This window comes from Radiomyces spectabilis (genome assembly GCF_025331425.1).
Source record: "Radiomyces spectabilis strain NRRL 2753 chromosome Unknown BYT42scaffold_5, whole genome shotgun sequence".
NCBI classification, from domain to species: domain Eukaryota; kingdom Fungi; phylum Mucoromycota; class Mucoromycetes; order Mucorales; family Radiomycetaceae; genus Radiomyces; species Radiomyces spectabilis.
In genome coordinates, this window is record NW_026251930.1 from 862,923 (window position 1) to 889,466 (window position 26,544).

Consider the following 26,544-nt stretch of genomic DNA (forward strand, 5'->3'; position numbering starts at 1 on the left):
CTTTAAAAAATACGTTCTTCTGTGTCATTCTTTGAATCCTCCATTGCATGGCATAAAAACAGCCTTAATTTAGCGTCCTTCTTTTCCCTTCGTTTGGTTTTCTTTGGCTTTCCTTTTCTCTCTTGATTATCATCTGACCTATTTTAATATTTTTTGTTCTTCTCATTTCCTTTGTCTTTTTTATTTTTTTTATTTTTCACACACTCCACGCCAAATTTGTCAGTCTAAAAAAAGAAAAGGTAGATAAAACACCAATGCAGCACAATGGTGGAGAAAAAACTTTTGAATACTATCATCTGCTCATCAATGGCCATAGTCTTTTGATTTGTTCTTTTCCTTTCTAAAATTTTTCTTTATTTTCTTGGAACTGATAAAAAATGAATATAAAAAAAAGGGGACTAAAAAAAAATCATTACAATTGAGAGAAAGATGAATTTTCGGGAACAAAATCTAGAACTGTGCGGAGAAAGTCACATCGACGCTCCAACATATTGAGGAAACCTCGCATTTGATCCTTGTTCATTTGCATCAAAAGGGAAGCGAACTTGGTGTCCTCCAAAGCCGGGGAGGACGGTGATGACGACGACGAGGCTGAAGGATCGCTTTCTGCTTCTTGCACAGGAGACGAAGGCATGGTCGAGGAGGCCGACAAAGGCGGCGAAATCACCGACGAATAACCGGAAGGTTGGACAGCAAAAGTCGAAATCATGGCTGGAGCCGAAGGCGAGCCTACGATCATTTCCGAATCATCACCGTCAAGCCAGTAATCTCTTCGACGGCGTTGGATCGTCGTCTTGCGCATTTCCACGGGTCGATCGCGCTGATGCAATTTGGCATACAAACCGCAAGCGTTGCAAACAGGTTCACCACGGTCATTCTTGCGCCACAACGGAGTCTGGGTCTGTTCGCAATTCACACACTTGACAAGGTCACCAGCGGTAGGATGGAACACATCGTCGTCCGCAACCATGGTCGAAGGGACCAGGATACGTTCACTCGCGTAAGGATGACGAGCCAAATGGTTCTTGTGACGGACATGCAAAGGACGATGCTGGTTGTATTGCTTGTAATACAAACCGCAAGCGTTGCAAAGAGTGTGGACACGATCCGGAGTACGACGCCAAAGAGGGGTCTTGGTTACCTTGCAGTTGTAGCATTCCAAATGCTTGGGAGGCCGCGACGACTTGTGGGTAGTGATACGTATAGGCATGGTAGCCTGGCCAGGGAGACAGTTGGGCTTGGATTTGGCGGCTTCCTTGGGAGACGAAGGAGGGGAAGGCGACGTCTGAGGTTCATAGTGATGAATGATGGGGGTCTTTGCTTCTTCTTTTTGAGAAACACCAAGAGGCTGGAGATCTTCCAGTTTCACAAACTGATCCAGCATGGAGTCGCCTGAGCAAGGGCCCATGATATCTTCCAGGTAAGAGTCTTGTAACAAGGACGAAGGAGGGATATCCATAGAAGCGCTCGACTCGGAAGAAGGAGACGAAGAAGGTGAATAGTAGTAACCAGGCGAGGCGGCGGCTAACAGTTGATCCAATGAAGAAGAGTCATTTTCAAACAGGAAAGCGGCGGCAGGTTGCTGGGGTGGAGTGGGTTGGCATGGCTGAGAATAGGGGTGCTCAGGGAGCAGACCTTCACTGAGGAAGGCAAAAGGATCAATAGACGATGTTGTATTCATGATGGGATTCAAAGCGTTCTCTTGACTCTCTGTTGGGATGGTAATATCTTGACAGTGCTTGTTGTTGGGGAGATTCAGTTTTCTTGTAATATTCGGTTGCTTGGCGGTTTTCTGTATCAATCGACGTCGTTTCCTACGTGTTTTCCGTTGAACATGTAATAGTAGGCCATTTTTACTTTCTTTTTTTTTTCTTCTTTCAGATAGAAAGACTAAAAACTTTTGGGGACTTTTTTTTTAAATTAATTAAAAGGGCTTAAAATAATAAACGATTAGAAAGCGGCGTGCATCTTGACGAAGTGATGCACACGGTAAGCAGTTAAAAAAAAAAGGGGGAAGTGGGATAGCAAGGGTTTAAAAAAATAATAATAAAATAAGAGAAGCACAAGTAAGAATCAAAGTAGTGAACCACAAGATAAAGCTCACTAGCAGTTGAAGGTTAAAGCACAAGAAGTATTCACAAAGGAAAAGGAGAACAACAAAGAGTTGAAAAGAGCAAGGAGAAAAGAAGAAGAAAAAGAATTTCGAACTACAGAATTCTTTTGTTTATGGCTTTTTTTTTGGGACGTTGGTTTTGAATGGGTGAGTCACCCCAGGAAACTGGATATAACAGGCTGACTCATTTTCAGTTGCCGCCTCAATTAGTGCTCATTTTTTGGTCGTCCGCTCCGTAGCTATTACCACACCACATATTTGGAAGGAAAAAAAAAAGAAGAAAATGACACCCTTCACAACATGGGCTACTTGGACAATGGTAGTTCTTATGGGAACAGAAACCATGGTGCTACTGAATCTTTAACTTTAAAAAAGTGGTTCACCTCTTTATCTTGGGCTTTTTTTTTTCCGACCATCATCACGCAATTGTACCACGTGATCAAAAAAGGGAAAGTGGTCAGAAACTATATTATTCAGAATTTTGAATACAAAGAAATATATAATGGGGGGCCTCATCCAATCGTGGATCCGAAACTCTTATCGCACCAATAACCTCTTACGGTTCACTGGGACCCAAAAGATACCCTTCTTGTTGTCCAAAGCGGAGAAGGAAAAAGAGAAATCATTAAACTAGACCAAAGAGAACTACATGATATGGCAATTGGATTTGCCTTGGACCGCCGTTTCGGCGTCACCACCAGTTTGGGTACGATGCCCGGGGGCTTCGTCTCCGGGTTGCGGCTTGACTTCGACTCGTTTTTGCGCCGTGTCTTGGTAAGCCTTGTAAGTTTGAGGAGCCGGCTGCTGCTGGTTCGAATCGGCTTGCTGAGAAGAAGGTTGGCTAGGCATTATAACAATTCGGTTTACTATGATGAAGAGTGTTGTAGCAGTGTGAAGAATAAAGAATACACAAGAAATTTTATCTTTTTTTTTTCTTTTTTATCTATTTATTCATCCGAGTCTCTTTTTTTTTAAAAACGCAAACTACAATAGCCTAGACGAAACGGGGTCATCTTGTCATCATGAGCTCATCATCGGCATTCGCCGACGAAAACACAGACCCATTCCTTCAGGAGGCCTCCAAAGTGAGTACCTAACGGCCACATTCTGTGATGGTACAATGAGATTACATGTATTTACCCTGTCATTGCGAAAAAGTTCAATGGGTCAATACCTGGTGACGCGAATTTCGAACCGTCGTCATCGTGTGATATCCACGTTCAATCATCACCACGTTGGACAGTGGTCCAAACCGACCAAGAGCAAGCCGAATCGCAGAAAACCGTTCAGGCTCTAGGTATTGGACCAGAAAGTTGGATAATTTATTAAGTTGGTGGTTTTAATCCGTCTTTGATACAATTCGAATGATTAGAAGCCAAACTAAAAAGGATGAAGCAGCGTTCGCGTGCGAACTATATGAACGGTAAAAACTTGGAACTCTTCTTTACAAGGAACCAAGACACTGATTGAGGCTCTGCCCTTTCTTTTTCCTTTTTCAGTGGACGAGCACGAAGAAAGCCTCGCTCCAAATGGGGATGAAGAAGGCGTCCACTTGTTATGGAAAACGCGTGCAGACGAAAATGGCAACGATGCGTGGGATGAAGCGTTTCGTCGACGAAAGCATGAAGAAGAGTTTACTTGGTACTGTTGTGCCTGCTTGGCCCCACTTTATCATCGGCTCTTCTCATAAGGATTTGCATGAAAATTGTTGGCGGACGTAATCATCCACTGTCCGCTGAAAACGCGCTTTGTGAATGATGAAATCATTGTGCAGATTCACCGTAATGAAAACGCGAGCCTATCCTTTGAGAGATCCATGGCGTCATTTTACTTTTGTTCTTCAAAGAAGGACGGCCGGACTCTATAATTAAAATCCAGTAACCGGGTGGCTGCGACGCAGCGAATAAAATCTGATATGAGGTTCCCATTCATCAGGTCGGGCGCTGTGTCAATCGAAAGATATGGATACCGAAAAGAAAAAAGTCTCATCGAAGGGATATTTTTCTGTATGATTCTTATAGAAGAACGTTTCTCTTGAAACTAGTATTTTCTGTGTATGACTAGATGAGGCCGGGCAGCGTAGGGTATCTCATACGACAAAAGCTGCAGACAGGGAATGTGGAAAGTTCGAGTCCTTCATGACGTAGTCAAGTATAGATGAAAGGGTTCTAAATATATTTTCAACAAGTGTGTATATGTATATACTTTTTTACAAGGAAGAAAATAAAATTAAAAAACTATGAACACTGAAAAGACAAAGTAATGACAGAGAAATAACAAAAGGGAATAATATAATATAAAGAAAGCTATATCACAACTCGAGATAGACGGTCTTTTCCTGCAATTTTTCGACGTCCTTCTCTTTTGCGTTTGAGACCACCCAATCGACTCTGTATATAGCCGTCTTGGTGTTGGGCGATCAATGGTCCTTGAATCACACGTGACTCCATGACTTGCACATCCATTCGCAAATACTGCTCCATCTCCTGTCGCGTCATGCCAGCATCCGTGTCCAAAGGTGAGATTAACCGCAATACCACCGACGACGGCGATTTGAACGCTTCCAAACTCTGGGATTCCATCACGTCGTCTATTACTGCTTGCCCGCTTTCATTCCGGCTAGGCATCATCCGCGCAAATTGAGAGCTGTACAGATACATGTCAGGCCGCTTATTCGTCTCCTCGCGCTTGATCTCACCATCCAGAGTTCCACTGGATGGTGGCTGATCTGTATTACTGAGATTTCCCATTTTATCCTGAATCCATGCTTGTAGAGTCCGTGTTTCAATGGGTTCCAGGGTGACGAGATCGGTGGAGGCTGAAATAGTGGATCGGACGGAGGACGAACAGTGATTCGCGTCTGATGGGGTATCAAGCAACGCACCACTGTTGCATGCATGTGATTGTTCGCCGGGATATGGATAACGCACGTCAGTCACGCCTCTATAACGATTTTTAAGGAGTTGCAAAGGAGGCAAGGCACAAATATATATAGATATATATAAAAGGGGGGGGGCAAAAAAAAAAAGTAACATGGAACATTTAATCAGTCTATGACAAATCCAACATTGATCGATGGCTCTTCCAATACTTTACCTAGTGGAGGTGATCAAGGGCAATTGCTTTTCATCGACGGTCAGTTGCTTGGATGAGTGAGAAGGCAAATTGAACAAAGCAAAAGAGAAGAGGAGGATCTATATCACATAAATAAATTTTTTAAGGTTCATATCATCAGATGAAATCAGAGTGGGCATACCATAAACACCATGCCGGTTGTTTTGGCGCTTTTGTTGTTGTGAGGCGGAGATTTGGACAAGGCGCCTGTCGCCAACGGTTCCGAATCCATACTATTCTCAGCAGGGGGAAAGGAGCTTTTCAGATCGCAGTTTTCCTTTTCTAATGATACGAGCTTCGCCTCCAAACTAGCCACGGTTGCTTTCAAATTTTCGTTTTCCGCCGTCAACACTTGAGTTTGTTGTTCCAACTGCGTCAAATGCTCCCGCTTGCGTTTCCGCGATAGTAACGCCGCCGCTCGGTTTTTAATGAGGCGTTCTTGCCGTTTCGCCGCGGCTAACACTTTAGGATCCGGCATCGGTGCATCCGCGTCGGTCGAAGCATAGGTAGGGGTTTCTTTAGTCACCGTGCCAGTTGTTAATCCAACGGGCGGAGTCGATGAGAGGCATACAGGATCGGTGGTAGGCTCGATTTTCACCGGTACAGAATCCGTGGTGGATTCTGGTCGACTGGCGGGTAAAAGAGGCATCAGGGTGGGCTTGATCGGTGCGGGGGCCAGGATGGGGGGTGTTGAATGGGTTCCTGGGGTGGTGGTGCCTTGAGAGTTGGAGTCACGTTTCTTTCTTCCGCGCTTTTTCTTGGGCTGTTCACTGTCAGAAGAGGACGAAGAAGCGGAAGAGAACGAGGACCGTGATGATGACACCGATGGTCGGCCTGATAAACCTCGTGGCAGACCCGATTGGGTCAAAAGCGAAGGATCATTCATAAAGGCATAAGGGTGCACCGACGTTTGTAACCAAGGCACCATGAACGGTAACTGGGACATCCATTCCGACGGAAGACAACCGTCGTAAGGCGAACCGTGGGCAGGCATGTCGGTGATGGGCCATGCACCAGATGAATCGTAACCCAGACCCAGATCAGTACCGACATTACTCAGCTTGCCGTGAACGCCATCGTCCACGGATGATGATGTTGAATAAGGAGGTGAAGGTGGTTGGTCGGAACTTGAGCACTGACTGGTTTCCATCAAATCCGTGTTGATATACGATAGCAACAAGTCTTCCACTTCTTCCATCATGGCCGGATCCGGTTTGATAGCGTGATATTGTTCTTCTGATGCCATGATATATTACAACAAGAAGCGCACCCCAAATAAAATAGATTCAAAAAAAAAAAAAAGAAAAGAAAAGAAATAAAGAAAGCAAGGCGCAGAAAAGAAACAAGTGTCAATACCAATTGAGAAAGAACGCGATCTCAAGATCCAAGCGCTGATGGTTTTTTTTTTTTAAAATGGTCAATGTTCCTTAATCAGGTAATTGTCTCCGCAAGAATTGAGGATGGTATAACCTGGCCATTTTGGTTTCAAAACTCAGCAAACTCCTTCCAAGCTGCATTTTGGTTCACCGGCAACACAAAAAAAGAATGGTCGCCGTGACACAAATGCTCCCTTACTAAATCACTTTTTGCCACCCACTCGTCAACAGAACATGGACGTTCCGTGGTATTTCGGTTGTGAGAAAAAAATTATCAAACGTCACTTATTCTGCAGATCGGACCATAGAGCAGCATACAAAATAGAGGACTTTTCATTAGCTTGGGTTCTAACGAGCTAGTTTAGTCAAAGATCCTTTGTTCGCTTTATAAAAAAAAAAAAAAAAGGTTGGATTTTTGAGGCTCAGTTACTTTGGAAACAATTGCTTTCTCCCCCACATGCTAAAAACCGAATTCGTAATTTATCAGATGGAATAGCGTCTGTTAGCGTCCGTTTTTTTTTCCTCCCCTCCACAGTGCAGAGCATTGGCAGCAGACCTCTATTAAGCATGGCCTATGCACGAGTTGCAGCTTTTTGTGTCTCAAAATTGAGTAGATGAAATGGGTTATGCCCGTCCCTTTTTGTTGCAGCCAACTTCTTTACTGTGTGACAGGACACTTGAGCATTGATATCCAGATGATGGTTATAAATTCATGTCTCCTACAGTAGAATCCAGTTTTCTGCGTGCGGTAAAAAGCACTGATCACCCAATGAGGACAAGCAAATGCAGTACAAGGTTTTGCCATTGACACTAATAAACCATTGTTGTTATGTTTTACTGATAACCGTGCAGCGGCCAAAAGAAAAAATAAAGTCGTGCCGAATACGGTAACTTACCCAAGCACAGTCTTGTAGGTCTTATCTCAAGTGGCGGGAAAACCTGGAAATCGACTTTAGATAACGTACAATGCCCAGAAACCTGGGGTTATCATGGTGCTTAATATCGTTCTCTTGAATCTATTGGAACCGGCACAAGTGACGTTGAGCCCAATAAAAACTCGATGGGTTGTTCCTTATTCGTCTTTTTTTTTAATGTCTCAGAAGCAACTGCACGTTCTCTGAAGAGGAATCGACAACATGTTGCTGGACAAAAAGATGGGCGATGTGGAGGGTCTGAATGAACTTGCCAAAATCGCAACATTTGAATTTATCACATCGTTCCATGCTGCATATGCAGTGGCAACTGCAAAGAACAATTCCACAGCCAGATTCGGTTACAATGTTGGAAGCAAAAACGGTACTGCATGCGAAAAAAACTCGGATTTCTGATGGCTTGAATTCGTAAATAGCGCGAGCTAGATTCCACGTTGTATGTGCCTTTTTCTTTAATATCGCATGCAAGCATCAGCGAACAAGCATTTCTTATCCGCCTATGCTGACGCGCCAAATAGGGTCTCTTACGACTCTTGTAATAAAACTTTTGACAATTTTACACTGCATTACGAGTAATGAGACACAAAATTTCCATTTGTATTTTTTTTTTCATTTTTGCTCAGTTGTGTGATCTGCAATCTATCCTTGTGAATCGCCATGACACGTGAAAGTGTTTTTGTTTCATTACCAAGGATTCATATCGTCTTGTAGACATACTCGTTCTCGATGAATGGTCGATAAGCTCGATGGAAACGAGATGCGTGTTATGTAAGTGTAAAATGCAATACGGTGGGTGCTGAGCTCTTACAGTCCTTTTTGGGACGCTTTGGAGCGGTGACATTTTCATTTTTTTTTTGCAAGCTATACTTCGATCTGCAACAACATTTGTCGGTACGTTTGGCATAATTCTCGGATCACCTTCAATAATGATTTCAGTTCCGTTAACATAGGGGACTGGGTCTGTGTTGCGGCTTCATCCAACACGTAGGCGGTGTTATCTTTGTAGGTTCTGGTACTACCGTGAGACTTTTTTTCGAAATCGGGCATCTTCAAGTTCCCCATTGCTCACTTACATCTGACGATGATCATGACCGGCCTTGTGATGAAGATGCCGTGATACATCCAACGCATACACATTGCAAACAACATATACATCGTTCAAACAGAATTCGATGACGAGATCTTGCTTCAGTGGAGGGTTGAAAAACTGGGGAAAAAAAAAGGGTTGTTCGTCTGGTCAATGGGAAAATCGACGGCGTAATTTGAAATTCGGGGGTCACACAGTGTCGTACCTTTGGCTGACACACTTTGTACGGAAATAACGATGCTTCATTCGGATAATCAAAAGCATGCTGAGCACGGTCGACAAACTGGCACACATCATCCAATAGCTAAAAATACGTGGTCAATGGGCCACAACAGTGGACGCAAGGATGGGGCGGGGATCTTACTGCAATAATGGATTGTTTGGCAAACGGGGCTTCCAGCGCCTCGGTCTGCTTTCGCGCCAACGCCAAATAGTTATTGGCCTGTTGCACTTGTTCGAGAAAATACGGTGTGGAGCCAGCAATGGTAGCCTTGATGGGCGTGTCGGCATGGTAATTGGGTAACTTGATTTGCAGTTCCTGGATAAGATGCATAACACTGCCTTCAATTATCTTGAACTTTCTCAAAAACGCGTGCTACCTTGTCTTACGCCTTTGTTGATGTAATCTCCGCTGAGCATGATGAATCCTTTGATCGCTTCGTTGCTTTTATCCGAGAAAACCGTTAACAAACGCTTTCTTTCTTCTACGGGTCCCACTGGCTCACTTACTGTGCAGTGGAAAGAGCCAATGAATCGGATTTGCCTGTGAGAAAACCCCACCTGGGTGGTTATCATTCTGGTCCAAAGAAATCATGCCATTACCGTTGATACCTGTTTTCGACAACACTTCCAAGCTTCTCTGCAACCAGTGAGAGGGTACCAATTCAGCACGGCGGGTCAGTGTCTGTAGGGAGATCTTTACGAACCATTGAGAATTACCTCCAAGTGGGTTTGGAGCTGTTGCACCATGGGCGGCATAATCTCGTGCAAAAGCCAATCCTGTTCTTGAATCTATGTTTCTTTCGGCATCAATGAGTGGGCATAATGGTCTTTCCTTTTCCTTGCTTACCGCCGTGTTCGTTTCCTCTTTGCAGTGCATAAAAATCTAATCGCTTCAAAAAGGGCAATGTCGTGGTTTCAAAATCTTCAGCTTATAAAAAAAAAGCCAAACGTCACTTGATCCGCTCTTCGTTCTGTTGTAATTCAGCTAAAGGAGTGACTTGTAGTTCAATTATACGAAAAAGACATGTATCTTTTTTTTATCTTAATTAGTCGTTGGCTGCGCGAGACTTTACACCTTTACAACTCCTCTCAAACGTAAATGAGCAGGGCTACTTCATCCACAGCAAGTGAAACTGAGCAAATACCCCTTTTAGGATCATCACAGCCATGCAAAGAATCGTAGTAGCGTTTGCTCTTGCCTTGAGCACTGTTACTGTTGCTCAAGACCTCTAGTTCATATTTTTGCTTGTTTTTTTAGTTATGTAATGACCATTAAAGGTGAGGATTAAGATGGTTTATTTTCTCTGGCATTGGTCATTATCTGGCTTCGCTGGCTCCGGTAAATCCAGTTTTGCCCATCACAGTTTCAGAGAAGAATCCTAAATTAGACGATCTAACACCTGCATACTAGCCAGTTCTATGGGCTAATGCTCAGGGTACGCGAGTGTGATAGTGGTTATTAGGTGCTCAGAAAGGCTCAGCTTTAGATGCACTGCTTTGTCATGTTCATATTCATTGAAGGGTGCAATGCTTTCAATAATATATAAAATGACGGAACTCAAGGCAGAACACATATCTTTTCTCTCGAAAATTTCTATCATGGTTCGGTCTGTAATTGCCACTCGAATGCAGGTTGCTGTTGCAGTTCTAATTCGAGCGGTTGGTCTCGGATATCGATCTGTTAAATTAGAAATCCACGCATACACTGAGCAGCCGCCAACAAAGTCAATGACAAATTGGACGAATGATAATTCCATTGACTCGCGTTATCGGCTTACTGCTGGTGTGAGGAGTAGGACGGTGCCAATTGAATTAGACCAGTGAGGATGAATGCGTGGGAAGACATGGGAGCAAAAGTGAATCATCAGTAAACCTCAGGTTAATTTCGATTGGTTGGCAAAAATTTTGGAGTGGTATCTTTGTGATACATCATCTATCTGTCAAAACTGTAACAGTGACCTTGCCAGTGTCAATTAGCCCGCGATTGCCTTTTAACACAGAAAATGTGTAGACACTTTTACTATCTCAAGTGATAAATCAGTATGGCGATAGTAGCTTGAACGATGAACAAAACGGCACCCGTATCCATGGGTAAGCAGTGCTGGGCAGTGCTCATACCTTTACTTTTGTTTTTCCGCAGATCGCAGTGAATCGATTTTCAATTTGCCAGTTTTTCCCTCGGGATAAAAAAAAAAACTATCGAGATCAGAACCACCGAAGGATATTTATACGTTTTTATTATTCTTATTGTTTATACGCTTTTTTTTTAAACGATCTGCTAATTATTGGTAACCCGGGGCCCTGGGATAGCAAAGCCAAGGACATGGTCTCGACAAGGTACAGATAAATTGCCTACTTTTGGTAATATAGAAATATACCCACCTTTTTTTTCCTGTATTAGCTAAATTTCCACAGCCAATGAGATCATGGTAACGGGCAAGACCAGGAAATCTGGAGACAACTGATCGCTGCGTAACGACGGGAGAATTAGTTCCAAAAAAATCTCGGAACATGCTGGTTCCTTTTTTGGATCTTTTTTGGCTTGTCAGTGTGCCGTTGATGGTCTCTATAATCCCAATGCAATGGATAGTGAAGGACGTTTTTCCTTCACGTGAAATATGCACGTTTAAGCGTCATCTAGGTAACATTGATTTGACAGGACCTATCAGACACAAAAAAACTGATGCACTTCAAAATCGACGCTTCAGGGAAAAAGAAAAAAAAAAAAAAGGAAAAAAAAAACGTCTGTGCAACATCTAAATTCATATGCCGTTGTTCCCCGGCCTTTAATTTGATCGTGTTACTCTACAATGAGCGGCATCTTTTCTCATCCACATCATGTGGAAATTCATGGATGTTAGGTTCATTATACCTTCAGTGGAGAAATTTCCCTAAAATAGGTAATTTGTAAGTATTGGGTGGACATGATTGGATGATAAACTCTCCCCTAATAGCTTTAATTTCGTTGCAGCCGTTCTCACCCCTTTTAATTACCGGCTTTTCCCACCGGATATGCTGGGTCGCCCGATCCTGTTCCCATTTTACCTTAAAAAGGCACCTTGTTTCTTCGTCTCGATCGCTTCTTGTTTTCTTTTTTTCTTTGATCACTCTTCTTTTTTGCAACCCTTTTGTCTTCTGTTCTGTATTTTATATAACCTATTTCCAAGTCTAGAAAAAAAATGACCAAGTTATCAAAAGATGATTACGAATCGGTGCCCAACTACTCTATTGATCTGTCTCGAAAAGAAGATGAACGTGGGTTACTGTCTTCACCCCCGGACAGTGCGTATGACGAGGAGCATGCACTTCAGTTTATGGACGACGAAGAAAATAAATCCGATCATCGTATTCCTCATCGTCATGCCAATGAAAATCATTGGAAGGGCCACATTGAAGAACATTTTTCACGACCGGAATTAGTACGGGATTGTATTCTTGGCTTGTCCGATGGTCTCACCGTTCCCTTTGCCTTGGCAGCTGGTCTTTCAAGTCTAGGTGACAGTCGCATTGTAATTTATGGCGGATTAGCAGGTAAAAAAAGAATCAGATGGCCAATTTGTCAATAATAGAACGTGGTTTCCTAATAATTGGTTGGACAGAATTGGTGTCGGGTGCTATTTCGATGGGATTGGGTGGTTATCTTGCTGCTCGGTCGGAAGCCGATCACTATGTCACAGAACGAGAACGAGAAGGTACAGTTGATTGAGGTTCATCTGATGTCTGTGTGTGTGAAGGGGAGAAGGGGGTTCGAGACAAGGGTGGCGATCATGACTTTCAAATGGAATTGCATTGCTCATGTTCCTTTATTATTATTCTTTTTCTTTGTAGCGAGAGAAGTGGATTTATACCCGGAAGAGGAAGAAGAGGAAATTGTGGAATTATTTGAACCGTATGGTCTCGATCGAGCTTCGATGGAACCCATGTTGGTGAAATTTCGAGAAAATACCGAAAAATTCATCGATTTCATGATGCGGTTTGAACTCAATCTTGAAATGCCAGATCCAAACCGTAGTTGGGTGAGTAAAAAAAGGGAACACAAAACGGTGCGGTCACGCAAACAAACCATCCTCTAACTTTTACTTCTTCAGATTTCGGCGGTTACGATTGGTGTATCGTACTTACTAGGCGGTTTTATCCCTCTACTGCCATACATGTTCATTGCCGATACCATCAATGCCTTGTGGGCTTCTATTTTTGTCACTTCCTTGACCTTGTTTATCTTTGGTTATGTCAAGAGTATATATTTGCGTCCTGCTCAAGCTCTCATTGGTGCCCTTCAAACCCTTGCCATTGGCGCTATAGCCGCCGCATGTAGTTACGGCATTGTTGCCCTGGTCAACACCAACACACCCCAAGAAGGAGCTTAACAAAAAAAATCTGCTGTATCATTATCTCCTTCTTTTTGCACATACCTGTATTTTGTCTGAAAACTTCATACTACCCCCCCCCCCACTCTGGTTTTTTTTTCTGGTTCCCCCATCCGGAACCGCCCCCCCACCCCTTTATATCCTGTATATTGTGTCTCGTTTAAAGAAAAAAGTGAATTCAATGTTTTGTCATTTATTGATCATTTAGCGAGTTGTCTTTTCATTTTCAGTGACTAATTCGGAGAAAGGATAAAATAACAATTTTTCGGTATGGATCACCAACATGCGGCTCCATTGATAATTTTAGGTTTCTATTTCGGTTCATTTGAGGAAAGAAAAACGACACAATATGATTTCATTATTATTCGAATGAATTCTGACCTACAAACGCCGACCAGGTTCATTTTATCAACAAAAGTGGGGGAATGATTTTACCAATGTTTATTGAATCAAAGCAGAAAATATTTGACAGTTCAAGATTTTCATGTACACCGGCTCTTCTGGATTTTGGCAAGTCGGGCATCACATGTTGTGTGTATAAAATACTTGCTTGATGCGTCGGTTGGAGCACAGAAAAGAGCAACGTCTGCCTAAAGTTGCTGAGATAGTCTCATTCACCTTTAGTGCAAACAACTCATTGTTGGATGATTTACTGTTTTCCCTTTTTGGCTGGCTTGATTGCAGTTATGCATACAGTCGGTTTACAAACTACAATGAGTGTCATCATTTGTGATAATTTTCAGAGCTTCTCTCAAATTATATGGCGCCTTGGTGATATTGGCCGAAACTATTGGCCTACCAGGCAGACATGTATGGGAGCCCTGCATTCTCCCTTCAGACATAAAACATAAGTGTTCCGGAACCATGTGCCTAAAAATGACTATGGTATTGAATATTGTAGATCTTTTTCTGTGTCGCATTGTTGGATCTTCCATGGATGACAAAGACAAAGTTTCTTTCTTTTTATTGGTCAAACTGAAATATCGAGTTTGTTCCCGGTCGGTTTTCCGGATGAACCGATATCCAGAGAACGGCCACAATCAACCGTGCTGACATGTGCAACTCGAGAGCTGTTGTTCCCTTTTTAAAATATGAAATAGTCTTAATCAGACATACTCACGACATGCCTGATCTAGTCGAAAAATTGCCCATGGTCATGATTTTCTTCAAACATGTACCTGTGTCTAACGTATTGGGTTAGAGATGTTTGAGTGCGTCGTATCTGTTGTTGCTCAGGCACTTGCGTGCAAAAAGCTCGACAAACATCTGGTGAAGTCAACTGATTTATTGATTCATCCGATTCGCAGCAACACCACTTGAAGATGGTACTATAGAAACAGTCCAAATTTCCATGGCCACGTAAGTTTGCCAAGGCTTTTGTGCAACCAATGTCTCTTTATCTGTTTGCATGATCATCATACAAACGACTCCAACTGGCTCGGATAAAATATATCGCTTGCTGAAGATGGAAACAAGCTGCACACGTCTAACTGTGCGGTAGCAGTTGCCTCTCTGCCGTGCTGCGTATTGAAGGGCGCGTGCTGCGCTCTACCGAATTACTAAAAATTGCACAAGCTCTGGCGATCATAATACATGCGTAACTGGGAAACCTATGAATTTGCCAGCGAAGGATGCAGAACACCTCAGATGAAAGGAGATACAATGAGATGATACTTGTGCAACCATGAAGCACATTGTGTCCAATGATAATCCTGGACAATGACATGCCATGCTTCACCTGTTGGTCATGGAAAAAGGTCAAGGACAAGGCATTTTTTTTTGGCGTAACAAAACAAGATCTGCGCTTCCCGGCCTTGGAGTTCCTCCAATCCGGTTTGAAGAAACGAAATCCAAAACTCTTGGCATTGTAATTTTCAGGATCCGCAAAGAGGACCATGTCACGTGGCGACTTTGTTTCCGCCAAAAAAGCTAAAGGCCACCCCACTAAATGGTTTTTTTTTAGTGCGGTTGCTATTCTTTTTTTTTTTCTTGTCTTGTGCTTTTTACATGAATTGGTGGCTGTTACTTGGCTTTCTCAATGTAATAGTGTGCAGTCAGGGAGTCTTGGGATCTGCCTTTTACTGTGTAGATCATTACCAGAAGCCCTTGCGCCACCGAACCCGGTCCTGCCCTCCTTTATCCGAAAAACGATCCGCCACCAATGACCAGGACCTTCCTCGCATTTACGTTCATTTCCAATGCGGCGATCCAGATATTGACGCATGCAACAAGGCCAAGGCCTTGTTTTCCAAAGCCGGCGATATCATCTCCAGTGTCCTCAAACTGGAAACCGCCATTCACGTCAATGCCACTTATTTACCATTCTGCAAAACATTCAATGAATGCGACACCGATAAAGACGGACGAACGATAGGTAATTATTTAATTACTTGTACCTAGAGGAAAGGGCCCCGTGCCGTTGAGCTGGTTGATTGAACAAAAACGGATCGATAGGTCAAGCATTTCCTACAGTGTCGTATTTAATGACAGATCCGACGGATAATGTGACAAGAATGTACCCTCAAGCGATACTCAAACAGTTTACCCACGTGCTGAGACCCAGTTGGACAACTTACGATATGAATGCGCAATTCAACAGTGAAGTGAACTGGTACTTTCAGGTACGCTGATAAAGCATGAAGTTTTATCCATGTTGCCCAAATGGGGTTTTAACCATCATTTCATTTTTCGGTTTCCGCCACAGGAAGAGGGAGTGAAGATGAAGTCCGATCAGACCGATTTTCTACGAACGGTAATTCATGAGTACATTCACGGTCTTGGCTTTATTACGGGTTGGACGGACCGACTATATCACCGATTTCGTCCCTATGCCGATCCATTGACCGCGTTCCTGACCCCAATGATGCTGTCCCCTCCCAATCAGACCCCGCAAATACGAAAAAGCTTCCTATCCGATGACGGGCTCCAACCGTTTTGGGGCTTTGTCGAGTTTCCACTGGACAAATTTATCCATCACAATAAGACCAAGCTTTCCACCATGACCCAGATCCTCAACAAGCTAGGCAATAGCAATGTATTGTACAAGAGCCTTTTGGATATGATCAACGACTGGTGCGATTCCAATATCAAGGATTATGCCGAATTTATTTACAAACGCGCCACCTCTTCACGCAACTTGGCCGTGGTGGTGGGGAATCACACCACCCTCTGGCTCGAAACCAACTTGACTCCGTTTCTCAGTGGTTCCAGTATGTCGCATGTCGATTATGATCTGTACAACGACACGGAGGATTACTTGATGGTATACAAGGCCGATCCGGGCGTCGACCTTGATATGCTGTCGCAAAAGTTCCCTTTGGGTCCCTTGGGTCCCAATCTCGTCCGTACGCTAGCTGGTCTAGGGTATGCTATTCAACCCACTTTTTCCATCAAAGCCGAACCCGTTCGGCCCGATCTTCAATACTGGCAACCCTCGGCCAGTTTGGTGGGCACCGATAAAAATCCTTCGCCTGCTGTCAGCACCGTGCACGGTCCTGCCCATATACCCCAACCTACCCACTCCATTTCTCCTTCCTCGTCCTCTGCACATTCATCTGTCCGTTGTCGCTCTTCTCTTTACATCATTACTATCGTATTGACATTATCATTGCTCACTTCACTTAACTAATTCAATTTCATGTCCGCTTGTAACATAGCATTTTGTAAATTATTTTTCATTTTTTTTAAGACTTGTCATTTATAAAATGCACTTGTAAACGCCTTCTTTTCATTCACTTGCTATACAGCGTATCGCTATATACAGAAGCAAAAAAAAAGAAACTCTTACAGAAATACTTATACTTCCACAGGACATGAACGCAACCTTGAAAACGGCAAAGTACCGTTGGTTGCAAGAGCAAACGAGGCTTAAGGATGACGTGGCACATTTTGATTGGCGGGGAGGATGACAGCGCAGAGAGGGCGGAAGTCAGTGTTGGTGGGCTTTCATTTTTCCCTTTTGGAGCGAGACAAAAAGTCCGTTATATCGTGTAGCTTTTTAGAAAAAACCATGTCAAGTCCAGCACGCGTCTGGTTCATCACCTGGTTTTTCTTGGCGGTGGCCTTGATGGCTTCGGCCTTGGAAGAAGCGGTTGCCAAAACCACGATTCCTATTGCTCCTGATTTTGTCAATACCAAAGCGTTGCGCGTCATTGACTTGCGCTCGAGCATAGTTCACGAAGATATCGGCATTCGTGCCAAGAATATCCAAAACCAGCCCGTCAGCGAATATTTTGTTACCATCCCCAAACCTGTAGAAGAACGTATAGCTTCCATCTCGGCTTTCTTGCGTCAGGAACCAAAGTCCAGTCTATCCATCGAACAGGTTGGCTTTGACTCTGAAAGGTAATCCATCCAGGTGAAAACCTTGTCCATTGTTCACGCGAGTATACTGATGAATGGAGTATGCTACGGTTACAGAGGTCATCAGCTTTACAAAGTGACGTTGCCGGAACCGGTTCAACCCAACGAGGATATCCGTATCGGCATCAAGGTGGCCTATACCCACGTTGTAGCTCCGTTGCCAAAAAAGATGCCTCAGGTGGCCAAACAGCATTTGACCTACGTGAATAACATGTACCTTTACTCGCCCTATGCCACCGAGGAAACCAAGACCACCTTGCAGTACGTTGATGATCGTATTTAAATTATGTATATTTACTTTTGTCAAGGGTCGCTAATGCGTTTTATTTGGGTCACAGTCTACCTACGAACAACGTGGTCTCGTTTACCGAAGCGCAAGATTTAGTCACTCGAGCGGAGAACAAGATTATCTACGGTCCCTTCCAATCCATTACCCCCTACGCTTATCAACCTCTCCAATGTCATTACGAATACAGCAAGCCCATCTTGACCGTGACTGATTTGGTGCGCGATGTTTACGTGTCTCACTGGGCCCGCAATATGGCCGTCGAAGAAAGCTATAACTTGCGACATGACGGTGCTCGGTTCGTGTCAAACTGAATGGAAAGACTTGGGGAGGGTGGTATTAATTTTGCAATTTCTGCGTTCTCTTTTACAGCATTGACGGTGAATTCAGTCGTATCAAGTACCAGCAATCGGCGGTGGTTCACGCTCAGACCAATGTGTTGAAACGACTTACTTTCAACCTTCCTCCGTTTGCACGCGACGTTTACTACCGAGACGAGATTGGCAATGTGTCCACTTCTCATTTGCGTCATGAACCTCGCACAACCGTGTTGGATATTGCTCCTCGTTATCCTCTGTTTGGAGGCTGGAATTATACATGGAATCACGGATACAATGTCGATGCCAGTCAGTTTGTCCACTATTCCAAGAAGGAAGGTCGTTACATTCTGAACATGAAGTTTGTTGAGAATGCAAAAGAAATGGCCATTGACAGAGTCACATTGAACATTGTGCTCCCCGAAGGTGCTCGGTAAGTCCCTGTACCGAGCTTCCTTTTTTTGGGGGGTAAATTAACCCATGAATGTATCAATTTGGTAGCAATGTGCAAGTGTATGCACCATTCCATTTGGATGTGATTGAGCACGGAAAACATTTCACCAATTTCGATTCCACTGGCCGTTACAAACTTGTCCTCCAGAAATACAATGTCGTTCGAGAACATGAGCAATTTATTCAGGTATTGTTTTTTTGTTTTCACTGGGTATGACAGCATGAGGCATTCTTACATTGGAAACTGATAGATCGCCTACGAGTACTCTGTTTTGGACTTGTTCAAGAAACCGTTGGTGGCTTCTGCCGCGTTTTTCGCTCTATTTGTGCTCAGCATCATCTTTTCAAAGTTGACCTTTTCCATTGCCGGAAAGAAAGTAAGTGAGATAACAAATTCGTTTTTCTTGCCAATTTAAAAAAGAAGTTCTAATTTATTTTTCATTTTCATGAACTTTTCTGCAGCCAAAATCTACACTGAAGAAGGAATAAAAATAAAGCGATAAAGAAAGAAAAAAGAGATACAGAGAACGAAACGGTGTGATTCACATAACTTATGTTTTCAAAAAAAAAAAAAACCAAAAGAATCTTGTAATTAAAAAGAGAATGGTTTTTTTTTTTGGTCTAGACGACTCGTAAAAGACTGACAACGGAAAGAGATGGGTAGAACGAGATCATGAACGTGATGGAGGATATCAGCATAACCAGAAGGGCGGTTTTCAGCGATTCACTGGTAGCACCACTGTCTTCTTTTCCAATATCCGAATCCATCGCTTCACGGATAGAAGCATCAATGACATCTTTGGCCACATGGTTTTGCCCAGAATGATAACCATTCGTACCAAACGAGAACTTGTCGCTCACGTACTCTTTACTCAAGGCATCTACAAAAAATATCGCGTCAGACCTGAATCCTGCCTTCCCCTTCCCCCTCGCCCTTTTTTTTTTTTTTTTTGCTAGATTCCCCAGCGTACCTTTCTTGTATGGTTTCGGATCGTTCAAGCAACCGTCCAGTCGAACCATGGTGTATCCTTCTTCATCAATGGTGTTGATCATGTGGGGGACGGCAACCAGAGCGCCTGTATCCGGAATATCATACTGGACAGAGATGAAGGATCCTTTGGCGTCGTAGGTTTCCTTTTGTTTTTGGAAAGTTTGCTTGTACAGTTCCTGAATGGAACCGGGGCCGACAGGGACCTTGTGCGAGTAATCCTGACTGTCGAGATTATATCCCACGAGGATAAAGCCGAGGTCACTGAGAATGTTCTGTGTACGTGCGTCGGGGGCCTTTGTGTAATGAAGACGAACGTATTTCGGTGACACTTTGATGAGAGCTTCGATGGTGCGTGCATTCTTGAGGATATCGTCGCGAATTTCATTATCCGTCAATGACGACGAATCATCGTTTTTCACTCGATACATCATGCCGATAAAGTGGCCCGCATTGTAAATATTCTGCAACACCATGGCGTACTGTTGCGTATACAACCAAGTGGCATTCACAAAGAAATTCGCACGAGCATTCGCATTATTCAATTGACGTACAATACGCGCTGTAGCATCGCTGGGACCTTCGCTCTGTGTTTTGAAGGAAGACAAAATACACATAATCAGCCTACGAACCCAATATACACTTGACGATTCTTTTATGAATTGGTATATCTTACATAAGTGACGGCAATTTGACCGTGCGTTCGACAACCTGTTACTTGAGCTACGGGTGGTCGTGCCGGGCTGGGACCTTGGTCGGCTTGAATATCTTCTTCCGCAGGCGACGGATCAGCTTGAGCGTTTTCAGTCGACGATAGCTGATCCGAAGGAGCGTCGGCGTTGGCGTTGGTGTCGGCATTGGCATTGGCGTCGACTGGTGCGGGTGGAGGGACCGTCAAGTCTAAATGGCAATTACAAAGAAAAGGAGCAATTGTGAGTCATTGGAACAACAAACATAAATTTTCCGAGTGTGAAAAATGAGAATGGCCAATGTTACCTTTGGCCATGGCGGCGTCGGCTGTGGGGCTGGCCTGTGGTGGGTTCGGTAACAGGACCGCCGATGTAAGGGCACGAGAGGCATAGAGTGAGACGCCGTCGGGAGCAGAGCCGGACTTGGTAGTTTGAAGACTCGTGGGGTTTGGAAGGTTCGTGGGGTCAGTGGGCGCTGCGGTTGACTTTTCATAGTTGGCTAATCGGTAACTAAGAACGGTTCGATGACCTCCGTTGAAATGGTGAACGTAACCGTGCGGATCGCCGTGTGGCAGGTCTTGTCGATGGTACTCGGGTCGCTCTTTGGCGCCATGGTGGTTGGGCCTATCATGGTCCATTCGGTGTCTAAATGCACCTCCATTTTCGTCGGCCGTCCAACCCAATGGAATCAGCAAAGAACACACCACTGCAAAATCGAAGAAAACACCCAGTCTTAGAGATTTCATTCCCCCGCCTCGTTCATTCTACAGTTGCACTTACCTGTACACTGAAGAAGAATCGTTCCTAATCTTGTCATCAAAACTATGAAAAAACGCTTTCAATGATAATAACAGAGGAAAAAAAAGAAACGCGCAAGAAATCTTATTCGGGATACTGGCCCTTTTGTTATTGCCCGATTGTTGTTTTTTCTGTCATGGTTGGCTCTCTAATATATTTTTTCCGTTGAATTCGCATCTAGCCACCCTTTTCTACAGGATAATGATATATACAGCTCTGTACATTATAAGCATCTACTATTCGATAACGCATTCACTTTGCATCATGCGTTCAACGAAGGTGGCTTTCGCCACCTATGAATAGGAAGATATAGTGGCAGTTCAAGTCTGGCAAAACGGGTATTCTGACTTGGACTGGAAAAATGAGAGAAAAAGCAAACAACTCCATCGAACAAAGCGAACCATGACTGCAAGATGGCGTTGCTTGCTTGTATCAAACGTGGTACATACAATGATTCTTCATTGCACGCAATTATTTGCTGGATAGCGATCGTTGTTGGATTACGCAGGCTACAATATCATTATACCTCAAATAATTTTGATCAAGTATCATACACGCGTAATACGTGCCAATCTTCACAGGTTATGATGTCCATTTTAATAATACGCAAGTTCAATAAATATACAAAAACCATTCGGTCTACAGTACCTGTACTATCTGATCATTTAACAGCTAGCTTGTTTAAACAATAGCGAGGAGGATTTATCAACGGCGGGATATGTTTATTGATTTTATCTCATCCGATTTGCGTCATAGCGTCCAATATAACGTCAGCCAAATATATACTTTGAACGTGTTCAGAATAAACCAATGAAACCCGTCGTATAAGTGAAAAAAGATCCTTGTTTCATCCCAACGTGGACGCAATGAGATGGACGGCAATTGCAGTTTGGAGAGTGCCCTGATGTTTCAATGTGGTTACTTTTGCACAGGAACGCCACTTATCGAGAGAGATCAAACCCAGCTTGACCCTTCAACGGTGACCGCTCGCACTATAGGATACAAATTGTATCTTACTGCAGTATACATATTCCAGGCAAACGTCGACAACGTATTTTATTTTTACAGCACATTCACCAATTAAGACTTTGGATTCGAAAAGAGTGCATGATGAGGAAGAAAGCATTTCATTATATTGGAATTTGATTTCTTTGTGACCCTTTGGACATGGATCACGCCATCCACTCGCGTTTAGGCGATCGATGGGTGCCTGTGAGGGCATGGAAAACCTTTTTGTTTCAGGTTTCAGGAACTAACATCAACGAGGACCATCATTGACAAACCCAGGCTTTGTCGTTCAGCGGTTGTGCAACGGCACCAAGTGTTTTGTGCTACGTGGTTATCTGATGCTTCACCATCTCAGCAATGCAAGGAAGATCATTCACCGATCACCATCAAGTCAGTGCAAGTCGTTTACTGATGCATGAAGCGGGCTACAATGAAATGAAAAAAAAAATGCATGCACAATTCGAAGCTTGGGGGAAAGTGGCAATAAAAAAAAAAAGTCATTTCATTTTTTCTTCGTGGATGCTTCCAGGAGAAGTTGTCTTGGGGACCTGGCATGACAGGTCCATGTGGGCTGAACGGCAAAACCCGAACCAAAAAAAAAAATGGTGTGACGGAACGGCGGAAGGGATGGACTCAGCCCAGTTGGATGGGCTGGTTACGCGACCTGGGCGATCCAGAATGTGAGGTTTTACTTAGAGAAAGAAGCAAGTGGCATGGCAACCTACCGGTTGGGGTAGCATTTAACGTCGAGTGTAGGTGTGTGTCCAGTGGGATGCCAGCGACCAAGACAACAATTTAGGCAATTCGCCACTCCCCGAAATAATAAAAAAGAAAAGGTTTCAATGCAGCGCCTCCAATGAAAGCCTGGACCTGGTCAATGCATGGGTCCGGAAGGGAGGATGGTGCAAGAAAAGACAAGCGACGTGGAAGGGGACTTTCTTTATTGGGAATAGTAATAAAACGTTGTGTCACATCCATTTTCCAAAGAGATCATGAAAACTGAACTTTTTTTTTCGCCGGTTGAAAATATTTTACGGAGAACAAGTTACCCATCGATTGCCAAACGAACATCAACTCTTATAAAAAGGAGCCTTCCCCATTGACAACATGTGCACATTGTTCTTGTAACATATTCCCTTCCCATTTCATTCAATTTCCACTTTCTTCGTCAACGCCGGTCGTTTCTCCATCCCAACTTCTTTTTCCTCCTACCATCCATCCCTTTATTTTTTTAAATTAAACACCATGGTTCGCGTTCTGTCTGTTGTCGGTCTTTTATTCTCGGTTGCCATCGCTTCCACTGCTGCCGCACCTACGTTGAATACCCCCACTACCGAGGAGCTGGCCTCTTCGTCCGCTGAGACTCTTGTACAAAACATTCAAGTGATTCCTGATATGCAAGATTACCAGCTTGAAAAACGCCAATTGGAAAAACGAGGCAAAAAGACCTACAAAGGAAGAGCGACGTGGTTCAGCCCGGCCAGAGAAGGCGGTGATCGTGGCGCTTGCGGTCCCAAGGAAAATGACAATTCTTTGATCGTTGCTCTCAACAAATCGCAGTATGGCAACATGAGCAAGAAGAGCAAGTGGTGTGGCAAGAAGCTTCGTGTCAAGGGTCCCAAGGGCTCCATTACCGTCACTGTTAACGATGCCTGTCCCGGTTGCAAGTATGGTGACCTGGATTTGACCCCTCGCGTCTTCAAAAAGATTGTAGGCGACTTTGATATCGGTGTGGCCAAGATCAGCTGGTCCGAATTATAAATGGATTTTTTTTTTGTCCTCAACCTATTCCACTCTCCGTAACCCTCAGTGATGTTTCTCTTTTGTCAATGTATGCAAGGTTTCCCCGTGCTGGACTCGTGGTTTTCCGATGTACATTGCAAAGTAAAAAAGACCAAAGAAAAGCCATCCTTTTTTTTTTTAGTCTAGAAGTTCGATACAATCATCAAGATGTTACAATTTTTGAAAAATTCCTTTGCATTATACGCATCTGTACAAAATCTAAAATATACACATTTTTCATCCATTTCTATTGTACCTCTCTCTTTCGAGACTCTGTGATGCATGGCATGTTCTTAATACATTTTATACCACGTTGTCAAGTTTCCATATTCAATTAAACTTTGATCGTGCATATTACGAGTTTCTTTTTTTCTCCTTACTTCCTTCCAGTCAGATGACGTTGATCGGTCGCCGTGCGTCATGAGCCCATTAATAAAGAAAAATGATGCGCAGTGCATGACAATATTTTTCTTGCAAATCCAAACAAAAAACATTGACACATGCAATTTTTTTTTTTTTTTTTTTTTTTTTGCGAAGTTGTGCCGCCCATTAGGATCTTTGATCTGTTACCACTGAAGCAAGCTGCGAACATTCTAAAATATCTACTGTCTGATGGATAGCACGCGAAAATTGTTACCAATCTTTGCTACCGCCGTATTCTGTCAATGCGTTCCACTTCTTGCGATTCGCAGCAAAAGGTGCCTGGATGAAGCTGTCTCCCGTCAAGTTCCTAATGTAAGCACCTCAATACCCTGAGTGATATAGCAATTCATTGGCATGTATGATACGCCTAATATGCATAGAGATTGTCGCTCGACTATTGCCATCAATAAACAATAAGACAAAGTTATTAAACTACAAGAGGCATTGCGACGACTAGGAGAGACAGATAAATAGCCCAATAATATAGGCTCCTGTCTTTGCAAAGTCGTGAAATAATGCATCGGCATACACAGTGAACAGCAAGACATTTTTTACTTTGTTGTTTTGATCTTTGATAAGTTTTTACAAGGTTTCTTCAAGTTGGTAGCGCTTTTTACGGCAATAAAACATCAATCAGTAAGGTTCATTTTATTAGATCCTTTTTAACTGTCGTCGTAACATAACGAGAGAGAGTTACTGTTACGACTTTATTTCGTTGTCTATGACACAAGGAGGGTTATTCAGATGGCGAAAAATAAAATAGCCATGGGGCCCGTGGGGTGGGGTCAGTGTCTAAGCCACAAATTTGGCTTGATCACCGTTTTGGACTTAAAGCTTCTGTGCACAGTCTCTCGTCTCAAATTCATTCCGGTGCACCATGCTTCGACGTTGCATCCCACTTACACGCCTCGCTTTGGCGCCTCGATCAGCAGCAGCTGTTTCACACTTTAATAATGCGGCTTTTCGCTTCCGTCAAGGTACGCTGACGAAATAGTTCTTATGTGTGTATGCGTACATGACCGACTAAGCGGGGGTCAACTGTCAATGAATAGTTCGAGCCCGTCAGTTCACGCAGGATGTCCAACGAAAACTTGTCGTGGACTATGAATCGAAATATGCGGATAAATTGAAAAAGGCGGCCGAAAAGTAAGTGAATTAGATGTTTGATTCCAGCATGCTAGTTGTTGTATTAACTCAAAAACCAACAATTACAGGGAAGGATTAACAGTGGAGCAATTGAAGGCTAGAATGGCGGAAGAGGCGGCCAAGAAACAAAAAGCGGCCAAACCACAACCGGTGAAGCCCAAGGTGACCAACAGCGCCGAAAAGGTGGCGGCCACCGTCACCGAGAAAGCCAAATTACCCTACGACTCTTCTGCTCCTGTAAGCATTTCTCTGATTTCGGGACATGGACCTAATTTTGAGTCCCGTTTGTACGCTCACACTGTTTGATTGTGATTAGACTCTGGATAAGATTGTTAAATTGGAGCTATTGGAGAAGGAAGACGTGGATACCATTAAGAAAATCTGGACCGAGTATCATGCCGACAAAGATTGTATCACCGCTGTCATTCCCAGCGAGATGTACGATAAACTTTATAAGCGTAGTCAAGATTATCCCATGGTAAGCAAAAACCAGCTGTGACTCCACCGTACAAGAGAACTCCAAAATGCTAATTGTGATGACTAGTTCATTCTTCCTATGCCTCGTGAAACCGGAGTGGAGTTTATGTTTATGCAATTCAATTTCCATCAATGCAATTTCACTTCGTTGCTAGAGTACAAGGCCAAGGGCACTGAAGCGCGACCTTTCTTGACCATTACGCATTTCCCCGAATTGGCCAAGAGTAAAGGCATCGTGCTTATGAAGGGCGATATTTCCGACAACCCGCGCATGATCGATACACAAAATGCCCAATTTTTGGCCTTTGCACTGCAACAGTTCTATGTCACCGGTGGCGACGCCAAACTCGGCCTAGTCGAGAAGTTCCACAAAGCTCCCCACACCTTTGATTATCAAGAATTAATCAACGAGGTAGAACGCATCATTTAGATTTTTTTTTTTTTAAAAAGCATCACAAGAGAGTCCACCATGTATAGATTTTAGATGTAAGACCAAGAAATGAATTTCCTGCTCACACAATGGAAATACGTTGTATAACAAACAAAAAAGTTTCTTTTATTCATGCAATGGCATCCACTGCACTTTTTCAATTTATCAGCTGAG

General features: G+C 43.4%; 9 protein-coding genes across 9 annotated transcripts; 5 read left to right on the forward strand and 4 right to left on the reverse strand.

The window, feature by feature from the left end:
• Positions 1 to 335: 335 nt before the first annotated feature.
• On the reverse strand, positions 336 to 1,210 carry BYT42DRAFT_530913 (uncharacterized protein; the record flags this gene model as incomplete). The annotated part of the gene is made up of 2 exons (XM_051565410.1): positions 336 to 919; positions 983 to 1,210. The coding sequence occupies 2 exons, from the start codon at positions 1,208 to 1,210 to the stop codon at positions 413 to 415; spliced, it is 735 nt and encodes a 244-aa protein (XP_051424464.1). The 3' UTR covers positions 336 to 412.
• Positions 1,211 to 4,419: 3,209 nt separating this feature from the next.
• BYT42DRAFT_612986 (uncharacterized protein) lies at positions 4,420 to 6,473 on the reverse strand (the record flags this gene model as incomplete). Its single annotated transcript, XM_051571688.1, has 3 exons — positions 4,420 to 5,056; positions 5,210 to 5,307; positions 5,370 to 6,473. The coding sequence occupies 3 exons, from the start codon at positions 6,471 to 6,473 to the stop codon at positions 4,420 to 4,422; spliced, it is 1,839 nt and encodes a 612-aa protein (XP_051424465.1).
• Positions 6,474 to 8,368: 1,895 nt separating this feature from the next.
• Positions 8,369 to 9,475, reverse strand: BYT42DRAFT_565610 (uncharacterized protein). The gene is made up of 5 exons (XM_051567875.1): positions 9,352 to 9,475; positions 9,232 to 9,286; positions 8,987 to 9,160; positions 8,828 to 8,926; positions 8,369 to 8,742 (listed from the first exon to the last, which is right to left on the reverse strand). Exons 2-5 carry the CDS (start codon positions 9,259 to 9,261, stop codon positions 8,605 to 8,607), a joined length of 441 nt encoding a protein of 146 aa, XP_051424466.1. The 5' UTR covers positions 9,262 to 9,286; positions 9,352 to 9,475; the 3' UTR covers positions 8,369 to 8,604.
• A 2,385-nt stretch (positions 9,476 to 11,860) lies between these two features.
• Positions 11,861 to 13,311, forward strand: BYT42DRAFT_565621 (VIT family-domain-containing protein). The gene is made up of 4 exons (XM_051567876.1): positions 11,861 to 12,375; positions 12,444 to 12,536; positions 12,673 to 12,860; positions 12,933 to 13,311. Exons 1-4 carry the CDS (start codon positions 12,024 to 12,026, stop codon positions 13,209 to 13,211), a joined length of 912 nt encoding a protein of 303 aa, XP_051424467.1. The 5' UTR covers positions 11,861 to 12,023; the 3' UTR covers positions 13,212 to 13,311.
• Positions 13,312 to 15,182: 1,871 nt separating this feature from the next.
• Positions 15,183 to 16,932, forward strand: BYT42DRAFT_565624 (uncharacterized protein). Its single transcript, XM_051567877.1, has 3 exons — positions 15,183 to 15,585; positions 15,666 to 15,832; positions 15,916 to 16,932. The coding sequence occupies exons 1-3, from the start codon at positions 15,219 to 15,221 to the stop codon at positions 16,837 to 16,839; spliced, it is 1,458 nt and encodes a 485-aa protein (XP_051424468.1). The 5' UTR covers positions 15,183 to 15,218; the 3' UTR covers positions 16,840 to 16,932.
• A 345-nt stretch (positions 16,933 to 17,277) lies between these two features.
• Positions 17,278 to 18,846, forward strand: BYT42DRAFT_495033 (Ribophorin I; the record flags this gene model as incomplete). Its single annotated transcript, XM_051564335.1, has 5 exons — positions 17,278 to 17,555; positions 17,631 to 17,834; positions 17,912 to 18,157; positions 18,232 to 18,609; positions 18,678 to 18,846. The coding sequence occupies 5 exons, from the start codon at positions 17,278 to 17,280 to the stop codon at positions 18,844 to 18,846; spliced, it is 1,275 nt and encodes a 424-aa protein (XP_051424469.1).
• Positions 18,847 to 19,250: 404 nt separating this feature from the next.
• BYT42DRAFT_612991 (uncharacterized protein) lies at positions 19,251 to 21,123 on the reverse strand (the record flags this gene model as incomplete). Its single annotated transcript, XM_051571689.1, has 5 exons — positions 19,251 to 19,510; positions 19,601 to 20,204; positions 20,294 to 20,517; positions 20,614 to 21,012; positions 21,087 to 21,123. The coding sequence occupies 5 exons, from the start codon at positions 21,121 to 21,123 to the stop codon at positions 19,251 to 19,253; spliced, it is 1,524 nt and encodes a 507-aa protein (XP_051424470.1).
• A 2,010-nt stretch (positions 21,124 to 23,133) lies between these two features.
• On the forward strand, positions 23,134 to 24,359 carry BYT42DRAFT_565630 (RlpA-like double-psi beta-barrel-protein domain-containing protein-containing protein). Its single transcript, XM_051567878.1, has one exon. The coding sequence runs from the start codon at positions 23,358 to 23,360 to the stop codon at positions 23,871 to 23,873; it is 516 nt and encodes a 171-aa protein (XP_051424471.1). The 5' UTR covers positions 23,134 to 23,357; the 3' UTR covers positions 23,874 to 24,359.
• Positions 24,360 to 25,009: 650 nt separating this feature from the next.
• BYT42DRAFT_565632 (ATP11 protein-domain-containing protein) lies at positions 25,010 to 26,536 on the forward strand. Its single transcript, XM_051567879.1, has 5 exons — positions 25,010 to 25,294; positions 25,370 to 25,463; positions 25,532 to 25,700; positions 25,780 to 25,941; positions 26,008 to 26,536. The coding sequence occupies exons 1-5, from the start codon at positions 25,195 to 25,197 to the stop codon at positions 26,368 to 26,370; spliced, it is 888 nt and encodes a 295-aa protein (XP_051424472.1). The 5' UTR covers positions 25,010 to 25,194; the 3' UTR covers positions 26,371 to 26,536.
• The last annotated feature ends 8 nt before the right edge of the window (positions 26,537 to 26,544 follow it).